Genomic DNA, 20,987 nt, shown 5'->3' with positions numbered 1-20,987 from the left:
CATGGTAGCTATGATTGACACAGTTTCTGTCTATTGCACATACCCTAATGCCTTGGTCAGACAATGACTTTCAAAGTCGTCAGATCACTGTCCTGTTCACACTACACAACTTGCGGCCCTGTAATCAGGAGTCTTGCAGTCATTGTGCTTTGCACACTACATGACTGATCAGCGACAGGGGTCACACACTACACACGCGAGACATGACATAGGAATGACTCAGTCCAAGCAGTCCAAGTTGTCTGTGCGCTGATTTGCAGCAAGAAAACAACAAAGGAATAGAAAAGAGTATGAGTGAGAGGATAGGATGCAGAAAGCAAGGATTATTTTTGTACAGAAAACATGAAACATGCCTGCTCCTATTGTGGTTCAGCAAGGATTACACGGATACAATTACGGCAAAGCTTGTATGTATTCTGATAGAAACTATAGGTTATTATTGAGACCACGTCATACAAATAGATGCATGATAAGACTGGGTTTAGAGAGTGACTGTGGATGATAGAAGAGGAGAGATGGAGAGAGGACAGAATAACTTATACCATTTAACAGGTTATACAATAACAGGTCTACTACAAGGTGTAGTCAAAATGCCTTAAGTCTTAGACCTCGTCTGGTGTAAATCTCTTGAAAAGCAGTTCTGATCTCTGCATTTTCGCGAGTTCAGTCTGAATATCAGACAGGCTCATTTTATCCTGCCAGAGAGGCCCTGACCCCCCAGGTTCTTCCAACTCTAGAGCTTCTTTTCCACTCCATGGTACAGCTTCACTCAACTCAACTCAACTCACTTCTGGTACCTTTACCTTTTATTTTCTACTGCAGATAGTAACCCATCCGTTTAGGCAGATACAAACAAATGATGCTAGTGACGATTCTCTTTGTCGAGCAGAGCCACACAAGCAAAAGTCAAGGGCCTTCAGATTTTGAAGATATTTAATATTTGTATGGGGTGCTGCTGTATATGCTGTATTGTTGCTACTCCCAACCCAGAAGAGAGATGTCTCCCCCTCTCATGCCTGTCATCTGAGCGCTGTGAGGGGGAGGGGCAGCTCTCTCAGCCTGCACACAAACACACACATAGACCTGCTCTGATGACAATGCACCAAAAAGTCTGTCTCAGCTTCACTAGATTCAGTGCAGACAATGCTCGTTGATATGATTGCACCAGTCTTTTGCATGTGTGGACTGAAACACGAGCAGTCTCCAAACAACTAGTGAGGCAGAGGAATACACAGACTGACAAGCTCGTAGTTCATCACTCGTTTCCACATCCACCTCATGTGTGTTACAGAGTTAACTACACAAACATTATTAGAGTTAGTGATAAAAATGTAACCTTTAGTCTACTGATTGCTTAACTATAAATATGAGTGTGTTCCCAAATTAAATCAGAAACGGCTGTTCAGAAATTAACAGTTGCAGTGTCAGTTTCAGAGACTCCTCTGTATGGAAGATATATTAGGTCATAATTAAAATCAGTCCATATAGAATTGAAAATAATAAGACATACAATTACGTTATTTCCCTATGAGGCATAATGAGGTTGTAATTTAACCAAAGAAGGGAAATAATAGTATTCTTTTGTTAGGAACGTTCTATTCTATTGTTTTTGTTGCATATTGTATACAGTACTTTATTGTTTCTTATTGCCTCTATATTTGCCCTTATATTTTTATTGTATTTGTACTGAATGTACCTGCTGCTATGATGACCGAATTTCCCCTCAGGGATTAATAAAGTTATCTATCTATCCATCTATCTATAAAAAAGTAACATAATTTGAAAATGTACAGTGAGTAAATTTAAAAAAAAAATTAAAATGAAAAAGCAAAACATGGCCATTTCCACCGCTGGACAGGAGTTGGCTTGTTAACATTTTGAAGACAGTTTCGAAAGTGTTTGTTTACATAATGCAATCTTTTTTTTTTTGTGATCAAATGTTTATTTAACAAGAATACAAGCTACAGCCAAAGAACATGACTCATTAATTGACATTAATAGAAAACAGTACAAAATTGACTGTAAAAACTAAATTGAAAAATAATAAAGATATTGGTGTTAACCTTGCACTTCATAGGTGCAAGCAAAATCAAACCAAAAGTACATAAAAATAAGTAAAAAAAAAAAAAAGAAAAAAGAAAAGAAAAGGAGGCACCACCCCCCACCCGCCCCACCCCAACACCCACACACAAACCCAATCAGGAGAAACAAGGAGGATAGAGTCTCACATACATAATGCAATCTTGTGACATTGCCAAACTACAGTAGTTCAGATTATTGAATATAAACTTGTCGAATTACTTTATTCAATGTTAAACTTTGAGCAAAACAGACAACTTTTATTTTGCAATTCAATTCAATTTTGAATGAGTGTTTGTCATCAAGCATTTTAATTCCAAACAGAGAACTGAAAATACATCAGTATAGTGAAATGAAAATTAGATTATCAAACGTCAAGTTTTGTTTATGTCACTCATAACTCATAACTCAGATTTAACACTGCTGTAAACTGAGACGGAGATACAACATTCAAGTAGTGATGAAAATAATACACATAATGTTGTACTGACAATACAACAGCCTGCAGTGAGGCTATGAGTGAAAGAAATCTGTTTATAAATGCTCATAAATACAGCTGAATGAGACATGTAAACCTTCTGGGGGAAAAAAATGATTCTGTTACAATAGTGATGTGATAGGAACTTATTGAATGACATGTAGCATACAATATGCATAATGAATTCATGATACGTTTACTTGAGACCCATGAAACACACAAAAATTATTATTATAGAATGTTAGACAGATTGTAGGAATCATTTTATGGGCTGATATATTGTTTTTAGTAAATGATGTAATTGGATGAAAGCACATGCAGATTTAATTATTGAAAGCTTCAGTAAGGGCAAAGCCTGTCATGTGTGATTACTAAGTTCCTGCAGTGATCGGCTAACAACCTGATTTAACATGCAAACATACAATGCAAAACTTCATATCACAGTAGCCGCCTTTTTCCCCAATAATGTAAAACATGTAACATTTTACACTATGTTTTGTATGTATCTTACATTACTTGGTATAATGATACACTACACGGCCAAAAGTATACTTTTCACACCGTTTGGTCTGAGACTGAGTCTATAGTTTCAATAGGAACGTGTTTCTTCCTTTCCTGTTTCAACATGACAAGTCACAAAGCCAGCTCTATAAAGAAATTAGTTTTCCAGACTGATGTGAAAGAAAATGACTGGCCTGTACAGAGCTCTGACCTCAACCCCATCCAACACCTTTGGAATGAACTGGAACATTGTCTGAGAACTGGACCTTATCCTCCAGTATCAGCGTTGGACCTCACTGATGCTGGAGGAATAAGGTCTGAATAAGAGATAATCCCTACAGCCAGGGTCCAACATCTGCTAGAGACACTCAAACCAGAAGAGTGGGTCCATATACATCTGGCTATATGGTGTGATAATAATTATATGATGTCATAGTGACACCATAAACAATCTCAAGTAGGAAGTAATTTCGCTATGACAGTAGAAACAGTACTGGGATAATGACGTGGACACAACAGAAGACATTACCATATAGTTATACCACAGAGGATACATACAATACTTTACTATGTACTGACTGTTAACATATTATGTCTCCAGATAGGAACATCATTGAAATAATGTCTTAAAATAAAGTTTAAAAAAAAGAAGAAAAAAAAGGATATTATAAATAATTATTGAGCATATAAGTTTAGCTGAACTAAAGGGCTGTAGTGTTGCTGCCGAGTTATATATACGAACAAAATATAAAATATAAAGTTCTAAGGAAAGCCCTACTGGGAGAAACTCACAATGAGCTCATAGCTCATGATCCTAGAGACTGATCACAGTGATCACCGGTGGTGCTGATCTCTGATTCCAGATGTTTCAGCACTCCTCCCACCAGGTACAGGCTGCCAGTCACCAGCACAGAGACGTGGCCTGCCTCTCTCAGCCTGACAGGGAGCCCAGTGGACTGAGGAGGGACTGAGGAGCTGAACAGTCCAGCAGGGGCCGGCTCAAGCGCCTCTCTCCCACTGATCCACTGGAGGGCGCTGAGGATGCAGGGGAACACTTGGCTGTGACTCGAAGAGCTGGTCACCAGAGGGCGATGGTGCTGATTTGTTGTTCCTGTTGCATTCAGGCCCTGCCAGCTGCTCTGGTTGTCTCTGCAGCGAGCCAGCATGTGCTGCACACACACACTGACGCTGTGGTTAACTGCAGCAGCACAAGAAAAGCACAGTCATGTAATGACCAATGGTAGTGAAAATAAATACAACAAAACTGCATTTGAGTTGGTGATCAATACATCACTTCTTATGCAGTACAGAGGTGATGCAGAATAATTCAGTGAAAATCAATCCTAAATCAGAAAGGAATATCTCTGTAAAAATACATAGAGTGTGCTAAAACCTGCAGCAGGGACACAAAGTAACCCAAATCAAAATGTTAGTCAAGCATTTTGATAAATACATGTGTATTTACTAGTACAGTAATTCAGTACAATTTTGAGGTTCTTGTTCTTTCTCTCTGCTACATTATACTTCCACTCCACTACATCTTGGAGGCAAATATTGTACTGCTTAGTCACTATATTTGTTTGATAACTTTAGTTACTGGTTACTTTCGATGACATGCTGCGTCAAAGCACTTTCAAAAATGTGTTTTATCGGCAATTAGATTAAAAGAAAAAAAACACTGCTTCTGATCATCTGAAAAATTATGAATATCATATGCAATAATCAGCCTGGCCAATAAGCGGTCTATCCTTAGTGTACAGCAGGGCTTCCTAACCACTGGTTTGTGGACCACTACTGGGTCTTGGGAAGTTCAGCACTGGGCCGTGAAAACCCAGTAGGAAGTAAGGGGGCTGCTGTATTTGCCATATACTGTATGTACTGCATTGTGTTTTGTTATTTATTTTCATGGAAATACAGGCATTTGTATTACATATTAATGAGGTAAATTATTTCCATCTAACAATAAAATGTTCAAGAAACTGATTCACGTAAAACTTTGAATATGATGATGAAACCATATAACTGGTTACATTACATCAGGGTCAAAAGTGCACATACACAGCGGGTGGTCACTTTCAAATAGGTAGCTAGTGAGAGAAAGAATGAAATGAATGAAAAAATGTGATGGGACTGCTGAAAAAAGGCCCACAGACAGTGGAAATTACAGAGACACTAAGAAGTATGTATTAACATGCTGACTCACTTTCTTCAAGAAGCACATGACAAGCTAATTGTTACACTTTCCAGTATTCTAACAAAATGCAGGTAACATGAAATCAGACAGAAAAACGTTCCAGTCTGGCCACTGGTTACAATAAAGTTAACTGACAATACATCAGTACGTCTTCCCGTCTCACCTGTACTGCTTGTTGTTTCTGTGATGTTGGGGCAGAACAGTGCATAGTCAAACTGGCATGGCTGCAAGTCACACAGAGTCAGTTTAATGGCACATACACATGCAGTGTTGTGTTAATTCATTCTATGTGGTGCCATTGTAGTTTCTCTCAAACTCACCACCAGCAGTGTGAGTAAAGCAGCAGAGTCCCTCTCTCCTGTTGTGTTAAAGAGCAAAATTTTGACTCCAGGGCCTCTGTAATGCAGACAGAGACTCATTGAATTGCGTAGCATCATTCCTTTGCATTGTCCAATCCCATTGTATCACATCAAATCGCTCTGTGTTGAATCACATTGTGTTGAATTGCAGTGCATCATCATTGAGGTATGAATCACATCGCGTCGGTAGTTGCTGCATGCATCTTTAATGCATCGGATCGTTGACAGTGTATCGAGATGTGTATTGTATAGGCCTCACACCAGAGATGCCCAACCCTAATATCTAGCCATGCAGATAGTTTGGTCCAGGTACAGTATCCATCTCCAGCACCAGTTACTCCATTCATGTCCAGTGTGGTGGAGGCAGAAAATCTCACAGACAGACAGACAGCTCAAAACCTGTACAACCCAGAACTATCTACTGTATGTGGCTCGACACTTGAAAGGTTAAGTAAGAAAATGTCAATTTTGCATTTGGGTGAAAAAACTGTTTAAGTGTGTCCAGACATGCATTTCCTAAAAAGATGATAAGTTGGGTTAAAAGATCCAGCAATGAAAGCATTTTTGGATTTTTTTTAATATAAATGTATCCAGTTGATATTGTTGTATTAATGAATTCTCAAACTGTGTCCTTTACTTAAAGTGAACATGTGAGTGAATACAAACAGAATGTGTAATAACCAGGAGAACAGCACTGAGAACACCGTCATTTTGGGATATTTGTGGGTTAAAATGACCTACAAAGGTATGTTTTAAACTACACACAGAAATGTAATTTAATAAAGTCCATTTACTCAAGTACTCTACTTACATATAAGTTGTACAGTTTTCCATTTATGTTACGTTATACTTGCACTTCGCTACACCTCAAAAGAAAATAACATACTTTTACTCTATCTATATTTTAATTGATGAAGATTGAGGAAGGAAAACATGAAGGAGTCTGAATATAAATGAATATGTCAGGAGCCACTCTGCTGCACAGAAAATACTTTTACTTTTCATTCTTTAAATATATGTTGCTGATAACATTTCCACCACTGATTATACATAAATGACACCTTCTGGCTCAATAGTAATTCAAGTATTTTTTTGGCTAATCCTCACATTTGAATATAATTAAGTTGAATTAAACTATAATGCAGTTTGGAGGAGGTTTTGAAACAGCAGTCTGACAATCATGAATGCAGATTCTTTTTCTGCTGTTGGGTTGAGGTTGAAGGTGAGTTTGGGGAAATTTGGACTTAGAAACTCACATTTTTAAAAATGCTACTGATGGCCCTGGTCATATATAAGGAGACTATCGTGTTGAATAATTGTTCAGCCCTAAATTTGGATTTCAGGGTTAGTGCCTAAACTGTAAAGGCTTTAAGTGACCTTATTTCCAGCATCACGCACTTTTGTATCGGGTTTACATGTTTGAACTCTATTGTGTGTCCATCTCGAGGCTTTTGAGTTAAAATGTGGTGTTGCTAGTGTTCTCTTACTGAGTCTGGTCCCTCTGCAGTGTCTCCTGTCTAAACCAGCATACACAGGCCTGCATGCTGGCTGTGGTGTGGGCTCCGTCCAGGTAATATGCGACAGAACCACACCTCAGAATCTGGTTTCGTCCTAACCACTCTGTTTCCTGGAGACCTGGAGGAATAAGGAGGGGGGGGAGTCACCCAGTAATACTTTAAATTGCACTTATTGCACTGTTTGCGATGCATTCTCTTTTTTTTTCTTTGATCCATAGAGACACCATAGTCCAATTAGGTCTTCGGTCAGGAAATGAGTGAGCATCCGATTGGTTATGATGACATGGAGGAGGGAATTAAATCATATTATGATAAGATAAAAAGGAAGTAATACGAGAGAAAATTTGTAACTTCACAAGAGAATTCAGAAAGCAACTGTGGACATTTTTTTTAGTAGTCTATTTTTTATTTCTAACCAATATATAATATAAGATGCAGATATCCACTCAATATTTTCTGGTTAAGAACAGAAAAATCCACATTATTAATCAGAAGATGACAAAACTTGCCTTTCAGCATGGCTGCACTGGGCTGGAAAGTGACTGCAGGGCAGCCTGGTGTGTAGGCAGCTTGAGCTAAACTGAGGCCATCTGCAATGAGTCACATCTGTAAGATTTCATCACAGTCCATATTGTCTTTAATAAGAATGAAGAACTATTCACATGTTCACAGGTTAGGGACAAAAGATGCAAATGTGTATCACTGTATACCTCTAAATGTCAAACCACCCATAACTGCTGAACCATAATTTTAGCTCACCAGCTCTAGATACCAGCCACCTAAATACATCTGATTTCTTTCATCAAGATCCATGCACTATTCTCTGACCAAAATGTAGAAAACGGCCTATCTCGCAATATCAAAGAAAGTAAGGAATTCCTGGATCCACACCAAAAGTTAATGTGGTCTATTCTAGGCCGTGACCCAACCTCTGTCCAAGTTCCATTCCGTAGTTTTTGTATAATCCTGCTGACAAACCAACTGCCCAACAAACAAACAGATATGGCATGGCTGTTGTAGGTAACATTATATGTTACCTAGATATTTACACTTTCAGTATTGTACCTCACAAAGAATAGTGTCAAACCTAAGAAAGTTGACAGCTATAAAGAAAGAATCCTTTGTTTAAGGTCCACATATTTATATATATTTGAATTTTTAATGACCGTAGTGCCTCCTTGATCTCGTTTTGAAAGATAAAACATTTCACAGTCATATTTGGGTGCCAGCTTGCCTCAAAACAGCTCTTGCTCAGATACACCCAAAGCTGTACCTCCTCTCTCCTCGACCTTGTAGCGTTGCAGCCAACTATGGCTGAGCTGTAGGGCAAGTGACGCATTTGAGCGCTGGTGTTTTCCTGCCAGTCCCAGAATCACAGGACCAACCATAGCTTCATATTGATCCAGCTCAGGACACACCCACAGAGGACACTGCTGAGAAAAGAGATTAATGAGTCACAGGAACGTTTCAATGCTAATAAGGTAATGTGTTTGCTTTGAATGTTAGAACTGTAGTATCTCAGCTTGGGAAATAACAGGAAAATAAACTCCCATGCTCCACAACTACTAAGTGTCATTACATAAATTTGTTTGAATGTGGATAACAAAAATGCGTGCCTCTTATTGTATTGTTAAAGTCATATTTTTGGATTTGAAGGAAAGGCCAAAGACGAGACAGTCTCCTCACCCTGATGGCTTCAGCTCTGTGCTGCAGGACTCTCAGAGGACTGGCTTGTTGTCTGATGGTTAATGCTGGGACACCTGGCTGAGGACAGAGGCAGCCATCAAAACACTGAACTACAAATAACATCTGTCTGTCACTCTGGCTTCATGGTTACTGTTGAAAGTTTCAGTTATTACTTATTGCTTTGCTCTGTGAGTCTTAAAGTGTGAAGTTAATTTCTCACTCATAGATACCAGCCCCCTAAATGCACCAGATTTTTTTCTTCAAGATCCAGGCTTTATCCCCTGCAGAAATAACACCTTATCTCACTATGTCAAGAAAGTGAGAAAAAAATTCCTGGATCCGTCTCTTTGTCTGGATCCACACCAAAGGTTAATGGGGTCTATTCTTGGCCGAGACCCATCCTGCATCTAAGTTTAGTGGAAATCCGTCCATAGTTTTTTGTGTAACCCTGCTGACAAACTAACTGACCATCAAAAAAAACAGACACGGTTGAAAACAGAACTTCCTTGGCAGAGGTAAGAAGCTTACACTCCCTCTTAAACTTTACATTTCTTTATATTGCAACTTCATGTTTGTCAAGGTTTAATTTTCACATTCTAAATCAAATCAATTTTATTTATATAGCCCAGGATTCGAGTGAGGAAAAACTTGCCATGTTGAGGAAAAAAAAAACCTTCTCTCTTGCCAAACGCTGTGCTTATGCTCTGGTTATGTTTAGGCACAAAAAACACTTGGTTAAGTTTGGACAACATCATGTTTTAGCTTAAAATACCTGTTTTGCTCACTACAAAAAGCTGGAGAAGTCCCAGCTTCTTGTAGAAAGTGATGATGATCAAGAAGTGATGCTAGAGGTGTACCTACAGCGTCAAACTTTAGCATGTAGGGTCACTAACAAGACTGCTATATTTGACGCATTGGGAGTGAAACCAGGCTGAAAACTGCGTTCACTGGCCTGACGGTCTTCCCGCCTCCCACCACCATCCTCTCCACCCACTGACATGAAGTCAGTAAATACATGTACTGTGAACATGTTATGACACGTTTTGTAGAAATGCCAACATGGTACATAGCCTATGACACATACAGTATACATGTATTAAGGTATCAGTAGTTTGCAGAAACATTACCTGGGCTGCATCTTTCAGGAATCATCACATATGTTTAGGCTTGTACTGAATGCTGACTAGACAAAATATGGTTTATTCTCAACAACCTATTGAATCTACGAGCCATCCAGACAGTTAGTGGTACTGAAACTGAAGTAGCCTAATGCATAGACAGCAGCTTTATTTTCATAGTGCTGTGATCCACCACTGCTCACCAGAGCACATCTCAAGTCTGTTGAACTTTAATTACCTCTCAGGTAAATTCTGAACTAGGAAAGAGCACTTCCCACCACGTTGCACATTAATACATTGAATCAATTACAAATAAAAAGGTAAACGTCTCATCCTGGTTTATGTGCTCTTGATATGTCGCTCTCTGCTGTACTAAAATTTCTCTGGCAAAAGAGATCTTGATCTCAATGAGATTTCATGATGACAATAAACTGAGCTTATATAAATAGTTATTTTGTCTGATTTGTTTGTCACACTTAGTGGAGGAACTTTGTTTAACCTTGAAAATCCCAGCCTTCTGCCAAGCGATCTCCTCCATAGTGTCTCCAAGCAAACTGCAGTGATCAAATCCAAGAGATGAGATCCCACATACCCATGGCTTCCTGTGGACCAGACACAATGTTTACTGACTGCAGCAAGAACACTTTTATTACTATAAGCAAGACAGATAATTAACCAATATGATTCAACCCATTAGCAAGGTATAACATTACCTGATGATGTTTGTGCAGTCATACTGCCCTCCAATCCCAACTTCAATCACGGCTAAATCCACCTGTGTTTACAGAGGACTGATTCAGACTTAGTGTGTGTGTGTGTGTGTGTGTGTGTGTGTGTGTGTGTGTGTGTGTGTGTGTGTGTGTGTGTGTGTGTGTGTGTGTTTCACTCACCCGCTCCTGTAGGAAGACATGGAAGGCCAACAAAGTCAGGAACTGGAAAAAGAAGGGCATAGTGCCTCCGTGGGCATCCTGTGGAGAGCTCACTGGGTTTAGTTTATCTAACACTTATGATAGTTTGATATGAATCCAAACTTTAAGCACACTTAATAAGCAGTGCTATTAGGTTTCAGAAAAATGTCCCTTTTTTATGATTGATGAATGATACGATGTGATCTTTTAAAAGACTGGTCTTAAAATAGCTAATTTAAAAGGTACAGTTGAAGCTTGATTTAAAAAAAAAATCCTAAATATGGCTGGTAAGTGTTATGATTATGGTTTACATTGGTACAGATAATGTGTTCTCAATCAAGAAACTAATAATGCATGATTTATGAGCTTTGTTGTGTGTTACATTAAGACTTGACTGATTTTCTTTAAGGCTGTCACTAATAATAATGTTTCTGCTCTGGTAGGAATATTTGCTGCCTTAAATGATGACAAATTTCCTTCCAAAGTGTCGAAATACTTAAATCCTTTCAGCTCAACATCCATCTTAAGAAGCTCACTGAACTTACACCTTTGCTTGAGAGAGGACAGTGATTCTCATGGCCACAGTTGTCTGTTTGGAAACTATAAAGATAGACCATTTCAAATATTTGATCAAATGACTGATGCTGTCACCTCTAGCCATGCTAGTGCTCGGTGGATGACAATGTTAGTATGTCAGACTCTCAGTCCACCTCATCAGTTCAGACAGAATTGTTACAACAACTATTGGATGAGTTGCCATGAAATCTGGTATAGGCACTCATGCCCCCCTCAGGACGAATTGTGATGACTTTGCTTATCTCTAAAATAGAATAAAATGTCCAAAACTGTGTTGTGCATTTAGGATTCACTGCAACAGATTTGTAGAACATAACTTCTGACATGACATATGACGGACTAGTGAAAGTTCAGACAGGAAGACTACTCTATTGCATGCTTCAGCCTTTAGTTTATAACTCATACCATCATGTCATTTGCTCCTCTCACGCATGCTCATAAAGTCCTAATTTGCTGCCTCATTATCCTGGCCGTCGATTGATGTCAGCTGCTCTCATCAGCTGGTCACATCTATCCAATAACACAGCAACACACCTTCACTGTTAGCCTATCATCTTGCTGCTGTCTTTTTAAATATGATGCCCTCTGCCATTATTTCATTCATACTGCTGTTTTGCACGCCCCCTCTACCTCACCATCACCACCCAGCCTTTGCAGATTCATCACCTTCATCACCTTCATCGTCTCATCAGCCTATCTGTCTCAGAAGAGTCATCAATCACCACCACCAGTGTCTGGACTCCATGGGGGGATTCTTCCTGCTTGCTGCTCAAAGCAGACGCCCCTCCATCACAAAGTCTCTGCATATAGTCTAAAGGCCAAATGACTTTCTGACAAGACTCAATTATCATATCATCTGCTGTAATAAACATTTTCTTTACTTCAGTCACCTGTTGAAATACAAACACATTTACCATCGTCAAGCTCATGGACCCACCTCAGGGACGGGGTGCGCGGTCACACTTTTAGCTTAGCAGCTACAGTACAGTGATGATTTTGGCTTTAAAACGGGTGTAAATAATGTCTGTTCAAATAAATTTAGGAGCCATTTAATGTTTTTCTTTTGTTTTTATTATGTTTTGAAACAAGTCCCAACCACTTCAGCTGTTTAAGAGAATAATGTAATGCTGTTTTGATGTGAAGCTCCAGAAATGGTTTCTGGATAATGAAACTTAACCTGGCTTTTCATCAGTGTTGGGGGTAACGCGTTACAAAAGCAACGCATTACAGTAATATAGGCTATTTCTTTTAGCGGTAAGGGCATAATATAACGTGTTACTTATTTTAGTAATATATTACTACGGTTATGTCATGTAACGCATTGCAATCCACTTTACTGACCGAAGTGAAACGCTTATCGTTGTTTTTTTAAGAAACCATCCACTCCAACATGACCATATTAATATAGGCTGTGTGTGTTTAATACAGCCGAGCCTATAAGTTCTTTGTTCAGTCTCTGTGTGACTGAAATGAGCCTAATGATGAAGCCTAATCCTCCGAGTGCACTTTAATTTACATTGTTGAATCAAATATGCTCATGCATTCCTTGTTCTATGGATAAAAATAAAAAGGCAAGAAAAAAAGATTTTTGTCTTGTCATGTCATTATAGGCTACATTATAGAAGGTATAGGTCTATTGTGTTCCATACGACTAAGCCTACAATTAAAAATATTTATTCCCATCTCATAATATATCAGACTTTGATCCTTTGTCTGCCTGCTCATCCCTGTGTCCAAGGACATTCCTTTATTTAAAAAGATCTAGGCTATTTAATTGTTCTATATAAGTTAGTTGGGAATTTTGTCAAAAGTAACTAAAAAGTAGTGTAATAAGTAATGCATTACTCTACGCAGACAGTAATATTGTAACATAATATATTACTTGATGAACTAAAATAACTAGTAATATGTAATATATTGCATTTTGAAAGTAACTTGCCCCATACTGCTTTTCACTGACATGATAATGAGTAGATAATGACTGAAGTTTCAGTTTTGGGTGAACTATTCCTTTAACTAAAGCTGTCTATAAGATGGTGACTATGTATGTCAAAATGAAGTGTGTGAATGTGCTCCATGTGTTTTTATTTGGCTTTAAACCAGAGAAGAAGACCAAACAAATCCCTCCTGCCTCTATGTATAGAACAGCACTTCAGAGCCTACCTTTGTGTCCTCTAGCCGCCCATAGGCCTCCCAAAAGTACTTAGTGAAAAGCTGTTTGCTGATTGGTGATCCACTGATGCGGATTCTCTCTCTGACATGAACAAGGTGTGGAGAGCTGAGGGGCAGGAAAATGTGGTTATTTTAAAGCTAAAAGAAACTTCTCGGAACAAAAAACCCTGAGTTTATCCACCTGATTTTTGAGATGTTTTTGAAAGCAAGTCAAATCATTTTTCATTAAACTGACATGAAAACATGAAATGGGGCACCCCAGTAGCTCAGTTGGTAGAGCACGTGACCCATGTACAGAGGCGTTGTCCTCACTGCAGCGGCCCAGGGTTGGAGTCTGACCTGTGGCCATTTGCTGCATATCATCCCCCCTCTATTTCACCCCATCTCCTGTCATTTCTCAAGCCGTCCTGTCAATAAAGCCATGAAAAGGCCAAAAAATACTTGAAAATAAAACATGAAATAAAAAATTTAGTAGAGAAGTAAGGTAAACAAAGGTATTTTATATTTAAAACTTGTTTAGCCATCCTGTTGAGTTTATAGCAGCTTCAAGGAGCTCATTTTTCTGGGGACCCCTGCAGACACCTTGTCCTGTCATAAAGATCTTGATCTGGCTAGTGCCTGCACTTGTTTTGGAAGTGACTGTTTGCAGGACCATTATATTTGTGGCTATGTAGGATTAATAACCGTAATATGACAAGGATGAAACAAAGTAAACCTTGTTTAATGCCATACCACTAGACTACAGAACAGGCTCTTTCCTCATGTGTGAGATTCAATTCATCATCAGCACTTCACCATGAAAAAAACATTTCATTTTATGACTTATCCTACCCTGGGTCTGAATCTGACCTGGTGACAGCCATGAAGAATAACTATAATAACTATAAATAGCCAATATTCTATGGGGCAACGATTGTAAAGCTGCGCATGCTAAAAATAAACAGCAACTTATTGCCACATTTAGCAACAAACCACGTTTAAAAAACATATGTTAATTTTTAAATGTTACTTTTGACCAGATTTACAGCAAAATTTGTGAACTTTGTGATATTTATTTCTCTTGTAAAAATATGTCAATGTTAAATCTAAATAAAAAATCTAAATTGAAATGTTAAAAATCGATATGTTAAATCGATATTTTAAATCTAAATCTAAATATTAAATGTTAAATCTAAATATTAAATGTTAAATCTAAATGCTAAATGTTAAATCTAAATGTCACGGGTTAAACTAAATATTTAGCTAATATGCAAATTCACACTGCCTGTTACCGGAAGTACCAACATTAAAGGTCATTGACGCAAACGAGCACTATCCGCGGTCTTCTTTTGGTAGTCAGACGGAGTGATTGCGCTGCACTGTTAGTCACCTCACCATGCTCTTATGTTGCCTGCCAGCATGTCCAGCAACTTAGCTGGAAACGCTGGTAGGGACGTTTTGCCGGCAATACAGAGTTTCAGCAATGTGTCTGCAACAACAGCAACAGTTACAGCGACAGCTACAGCATCCACCACAGAGTCACCACAGTGACTCTGTGGTGGATGCTGGTGGATGTGGTGAATCACTCCATCCTCCAGACAGTGCGAATTTAGATTTTTAACATTTAATATTTAGATTTAGATTTAACATTGACATTGTATTTTTACAAGACAAGTAAATATCACAAAATTCACAAATATTGCTGTAAATCTGGTCAAAAGTAACATTAAAAAGTTCACATATGTTTTTTAAATGTGGTTTGCTGCTAAATGTGGCGAAAAGTTGCTGTTTATTTTAGCATACACAACTTTACAATCGGCACCCCACAATATTCATGCTGATTGTCTCATTTGCATATGTAAGTCATGTAGAGGCATCAGTATTAAACTGACTGGCCTAATACCCACTAACACCCTCTGACATCTGGCTTTTGTGTGCAATGTGAATTTGTATCAGGATTTACTCCTGAGTCAGTTACCCTGCAGCAGTCACGGTATTTATCACCTCTGGCTCAGCTCGGTTGTGATGTGAACACAACAAGATAATTTACCCCACCCATCCAGCGCAATGCTGTGACGTTAAGGACATTAGCTTGTTAATATCTTTCCATCCGTCTCTGTCAAACAGCCCTTGAACATCATTCAGTCAGCACTGAGTATTAAGGAGGGACTGAAGTTAAAGATACTAAAAAAGTAACCATTGTCACTGGCTTCTGTGTGGTCTGAGCCTAGTTAGCTGCCTGATCAGCACTGCACATGTGCAACTCTCAACAGAGATGACAAAGAAGAGAGATGTCTTAGTCCTGAGAAACTTCTATTTTAGTGCCAGAAAATCAATGTGTCTAATTCAGAATGTTATTGATAAAGACTTTTCAAAAACAAGTTTAACGTCTTTTGGATGTAGTCTGATGAGGTTTATAATCTGCTGCTTTCTACTTTTCCCTGTTTTTCTGGCTCAGTCAGGCTGACAAATGGGACACACAAAAAAAAAGAATGATCAAAAGGAAATCTCGCCTCCTGGCAATGTGAATAGAGTTAATTGCATATTGTACCTGCGTTTAAAAAAACCTGTATGCATGTTAATTTTGGTGTAAAAGTTGTATGGGACTGTTCCATGAACAGTAAAAAACTCTTTGCAGTACTTTAACTTCACTATGAAACGTAGAAGTGCTTCATAATACCCAAACACAATTAAATTCATCATTTTAAAATCAGTTAATGATATCAATGATTGCTCGATTCCATTTGAAAATCCCATAGAATGCAGTGATAATTAGTTTTTAATTTAGATATATAGTAACACCTGCTTCTCCTGCTGGGACATGTCAAAATGATGTGAAAAAGCCATTATGTCTCTCAAAGAGCAAATGTTGGGCTTTTTCAAAATATTTAAGAATTACTTTATGAATCAACTTAAGAACAATTTCCACTAAATGTGTCCCAACCCAATGAGTAACAGGAACAGGGCTGCCATTGGCCAGCATCATTTTCATTTCACATCACTCACAAAGTGTTGGAATGAATTCACTTGCTTCTAATGATTCAAATCCAATTACAGTAACATCACTGACCATGACACAGTGACACAGTGCTACACAACTGCCAGCTTTCTGCAGTGTATAGTGTGTGTGGAGTCTTTGAAGAAGTTGAAAGCGTGTGGACATTACTGTTTTACCATACTGTTCCCACCCAAAGCAAACTAGAGATAAACTCTGACTATCTCTGAGACAGCTGCTTATAACAGCAGCATTAGTTAACCATTGATTAGTTGGCGAGGAGACTAGCAAAACAAAGTCCAGACTACCAACTGAAGAACCAGATTCAAACCCGTTTGCATTTGAATGCCAAATTTTGTGTTTTTTATGTATGATATTTGTTAATACAGAAAAAAACAAAAAAATTCTCACTGGACTCTCTAAAACATATTGCTATTGGTACTTATGGTAACTATCTGTGAGTTGTTAATGTATTTTTGCTCAGATATCACAAAAATATTTGTATAGAATTTAATTCTTAAAGGATTTGTTTATGCATTTAAAGAAAAACTTGATTTTGTGATACCTGTAAAATCCAGTCCGAAAGCCGTGAGTCCTGAGTATTCTCTCAGTAAAAGCACATGTTGACCCCTGGAAAAAAACAAAAATGACATTTTATCAGTCATAGTCATAGTTTTTTGTTTTTTTTCCTTTGAGTACAGCAGAAGACTGGTTTACCTTCCCTTTGGTCCCAGTAACATGGATGATGTTGAGTTTGTCCAATTCAGCCACCTGGAGGGAGTTACAGTTAGAGAAACAGAGGTACTACAGAGGTACTACAGAGGTAGTAGTAGTAGTAGTAGTACATACAGTAGTTAGTCCTGACTCTTCTGATTATGTGGCCTCTGTTATTTTGACATGTGGTTTGTTGTTCTGGTCTTAAATGTCCTAATTTCATTCCCAACTCATCAAATACTGACTGTCGGACCAACCATCCCAAAAGCATCGGTATTTGACAAGTTGGAAATGAAGCTCAAAAATCAACTTTTCTTACAAATAGGACCTTTAAATACTACGTTACATAGAGGTGAATGCTGGTGAATGATGATTTGTAGAGTTTAGAAGGTATTATAACAAATTCAGGTAAACTCAAGGAGCCAAAGTAGTTCAAATTAGGGTACAGCATTTAAACGTTAAATATTATACATGTTAATGCCTGCCTGTAATAATTACAGTATATCAATAAAAGGTGTCGCACACTGTGGTTTACCTCAACTATCAATTTGCATACATGAGAAACTTTAATGTGAGTAAACAGACCGGGTGTGCCTGACGCTAACAAGTCCAGTACATGCATCAAATCAGATAAGAATCGAATAGTTCAGTCACCGTTGGATGATTATGGAATAATTGTAATGTTTGCACGCACAGTGATGCCTGTGCGATGGAGGAATCCGTGCATGGCCTGAAGCTGGAAGCCTGGATTCTCCTGATGTCCACGCAGCCGCTCCAGCACTGCAGCATTATTCTGCAGGCTGTTCAGGACACACACAGCCGCCTGAGAACGTGCACACACACACACACACACAGTGACCCTTCTTGAGCAAAAATCAAAGCGTGTTTAAAAAAGAAACCTTTTTGTTCTGATCATACAGAGTAAGAATGATTATACATTAAAATACTCACTTGGAAAGTTTTGGTCCTGTTCGCAACAGCAGTCTGACCCAGTACCATGGTAGTTATCAGTTCATGGTAGTTATCAGGTAGTTATCCGTGAATAAACAGCCTATCACTGCTACATGAATACTATAGAAATGTGAATTTACATGCAAGTGAAGCCTATAAAATGAGCATGACATGTAAAATAGCCAGTAGTAAACTACCTTGGCGACATCGTGACAGGCTGAGCTGGAGAGATATCAAACTGGTGTGAACAAGTTCCTGTCCTTTTTTTTCAGCATGAGGTGGATGTTTGCACAAGGTTTCTGCCTGTTTACAGCCTCATAAATCATGCTGCCAGAGACTCAGTGGGCAAGCACTGTCAAAACAGAAGTTAATTAGTTTCATGCTAAACATTCAAACCTGATTTTAATTACTTAGTAACCAAAAATATCAGAATAATAATAAGAAGCTAACACTTTTCAGGACGGTCAAGTACAATGAAGCACTTCAAAGCCGTGATAGTGAATACAAAAGAGTTCTTGATAAGGGCTGAGAGGCTTTAAACAGATGAGATGTTTCTAGATCAGCACATTGATCACTTGCTACCAGCTATGAAAACACTTAAGCTGGTTTTATAAAGTGAAATATTCTAACATCCTACATCATAATCCATTAGAAATGAGCCTCATGGTCTCCAATCAGTTTTACGTAGAACAAATTAGGTTAAACTGCCTGGACACATTTTCAAGTTCCTCTGTCTGTGTATTGGTGCACTTTAGCTGACTCCGAGAAAGCCACCCAGCTGAACTGAGCTACATGTCAAATAGACAGAACAGTTTGATTTAAGTTTCTTTGATTTCTTTGGGGCTACTTTCTTCCGTTCTCATTGTGATACTACTACTGCTTTACAAGTCACTGCCACACATTTCTAGTGGGTAATATAAGTCTATACATTATTTCTTAGGAATATCCTGCATGCTACAATTAATAGTCATATGTTCAACACCTTCCATAAACTGGTAATAGACACCTTTTTGCTTTAACTTGTTATTCTGAGGTAAATACTGGTTGCACAGTAATGGCTGTAAAGAAGAAGACAATAATGACAACTGAAGGAGGCTCTGTTTTCCCCCAGCACTGTCCCCAGGTGGCAGTGGAACAACTAGAATAACTGTGGAAACTCTACACTGCAAAAGAAAAGGAGACCTGCTGATGGAGGAGGCAACAGCTACTGGGACTTCAGGTGGTTCATAACCGGCCTTCTTTCTAAAAGATCGGTAAGCAACACAACCTGGCTGCTTGTTAATACAACCAGGTGTTTTACTCTGCCTTTTCATAGCACGAAAACTGGACTTCTAGTTCAAATTGGGATTTTTACGTTGTTTTTTGCTTTGGACACCAGCCAGGCTGCTAGTAGAAGCCAAGAGACTTTCCGACATCAGCGCCAACTGTAATACCACAGGGAAACACTCGGAGGGAGGAACGTTGAAAAGCTGACTATATCTGCTTTAAACAAAGAAAAACTAAATGAATCAATGTAAGGATAGCTACAGGTCAGCCATTGTGTTCAGCTCACTAGTGCCACCCATTGTTTCAGGTAGAGAACACAGCAGATTCAGATTGTCTTGCATTCAACCTGGGCAACACAGAAATGTATAACCTTATAACCGAACATGGAGAACACTTGGTAAATTATCAGTTTTACTAAATTGTGTCCAAGCAGTGACTCTTGCCCCCTGGATAAGAGTGTCAGACAAATCCCATGTAGTTGTTTATGTATAAGGATCAGATGGAATACATTTATAGTAATAGATGAATAAGTTATTCATTTAAAGGTCACGGACAAGACCATGCCAGTCTTTGTCACTAAATCACTACCTGTGCCCTTGTCTCAGGCTCTAACAACCATGCTCTCTCCTCTGTCCTCTCTAGAAGGGTAGCATGGCCGCTCAGCGGTTAGCATCACTGCCTCACAGCGAGAAGGACCCAAAAATGAACCCTGGCTTTCCCAGGTCGATTTCTGCATGGAGTTAGTATTCTAGTGTTTGCAACAAGACATATCAGGCCTGAGTCTCAATCACCACTTCTCCCCTGATCATTCCCTGTGATAATTAGTTTTTAATTTAGATATATAGTAACACCTGCTTCTCCTGCTGGGACATGTCAAAATGATGTGAAAAAGGCGTTATGTCTCTCAAAGAGCAAATGTTGGGCTTTTTCAAACTATTTAAGAATTACTTAATGAATCAGCTTAAGAACAATGTCCACTAAATGTGTCCCAACCCAATGAGGGCTGCCATTGGCCAGCATCATTTTCATTTCACATCACTAACAAAGTGTTGGAATGAATTCACTTGCTTCTAATGATTCAAATCCAATTACAGTAACATCACTGACCATGACACAGTGACACAGTGCTACACAACTGCCAGCTTTCTGCAGTGTATAGTGTGTGTGGAGTCTTTGAAGAAGTTGAAAGCATGTGGACATTACTGTTTTACCATACTGTTCCCACCCAAAGCAAACTAGAGATAAACTCTGACTATCTCTGAGACAGCTGCTTATAACAGCAGCATTAGTTAACCATTGATTAGTTGGCGAGGAAACTAGCAAAACAAAGTCCAGACTACCAACTGAAGAACCAGATTCAAACCCGTTTGCATTTGAATGCCAAATTGTGTGTTTTTTATGTATAATATTTGTTAATTCAGAAAAAAACAAAAAAATTGGAGTTGGAAATGAAGCTCAAAAATCAACTTTTTTTACAAATAGGACCTTTAAATA

The 20,987-nt window shown here is 38.6% G+C and overlaps 1 protein-coding gene across 3 annotated transcripts; it reads right to left on the bottom strand.

The window, feature by feature from the left end:
• Window positions 1–1,918: 1,918 nt before the first annotated feature.
• LOC140995748 (folylpolyglutamate synthase, mitochondrial-like) lies at window positions 1,919–18,425 on the bottom strand. 3 transcript variants are annotated; one of them, XM_073465826.1, is made up of 15 exons: window positions 18,228–18,425; window positions 17,931–18,099; window positions 17,280–17,333; window positions 17,128–17,192; window positions 13,580–13,694; window positions 10,823–10,900; window positions 10,646–10,707; window positions 10,432–10,534; window positions 8,815–8,892; window positions 8,402–8,561; window positions 7,638–7,718; window positions 7,099–7,246; window positions 5,573–5,648; window positions 5,416–5,476; window positions 1,919–4,256 (listed from the first exon to the last, which is right to left on the bottom strand). In XM_073465826.1, exons 2-15 carry the CDS (start codon window positions 18,063–18,065, stop codon window positions 3,865–3,867), a joined length of 1,608 nt encoding a protein of 535 aa, XP_073321927.1. In that variant the 5' UTR covers window positions 18,066–18,099; window positions 18,228–18,425; the 3' UTR covers window positions 1,919–3,864. The 3 variants fall into 3 exon arrangements, with proteins under 3 accessions (XP_073321927.1, XP_073321925.1, XP_073321926.1); XM_073465824.1 differs by having other exon boundaries at window positions 17,971–18,099; XM_073465825.1 differs by having other exon boundaries at window positions 8,402–8,558; window positions 17,971–18,099.
• Window positions 18,426–20,987: the final 2,562 nt, after the last annotated feature.

Source organism: Pagrus major, chromosome 5 (genome assembly GCF_040436345.1).
Source record: "Pagrus major chromosome 5, Pma_NU_1.0".
NCBI classification, from domain to species: Eukaryota; Metazoa; Chordata; class Actinopteri; order Spariformes; family Sparidae; genus Pagrus; species Pagrus major.
This window is presented reverse-complemented; position numbering and strand designations above follow the sequence as displayed.

Excerpts from the sequence above, each read along its gene's own strand:
- LOC140995748 (XM_073465824.1), bottom strand. The coding sequence starts at position 18,275 with ATGGTACTGGGTCAGACTGCTGTTGCGAACAGGACCAAAACTTTCCAA. Across the intron at positions 10,901-13,579 it reads GGCGGCTAGAGGACACAAAG|GATGCCCACGGAGGCACTAT; the intron begins GTAGGCTCTGAA and ends AGCTCTCCACAG. Across the intron at positions 7,247-7,637 it reads CAGTGCAGCCATGCTGAAAG|GTCTCCAGGAAACAGAGTGG; the intron begins GCAAGTTTTGTC and ends TTATTCCTCCAG.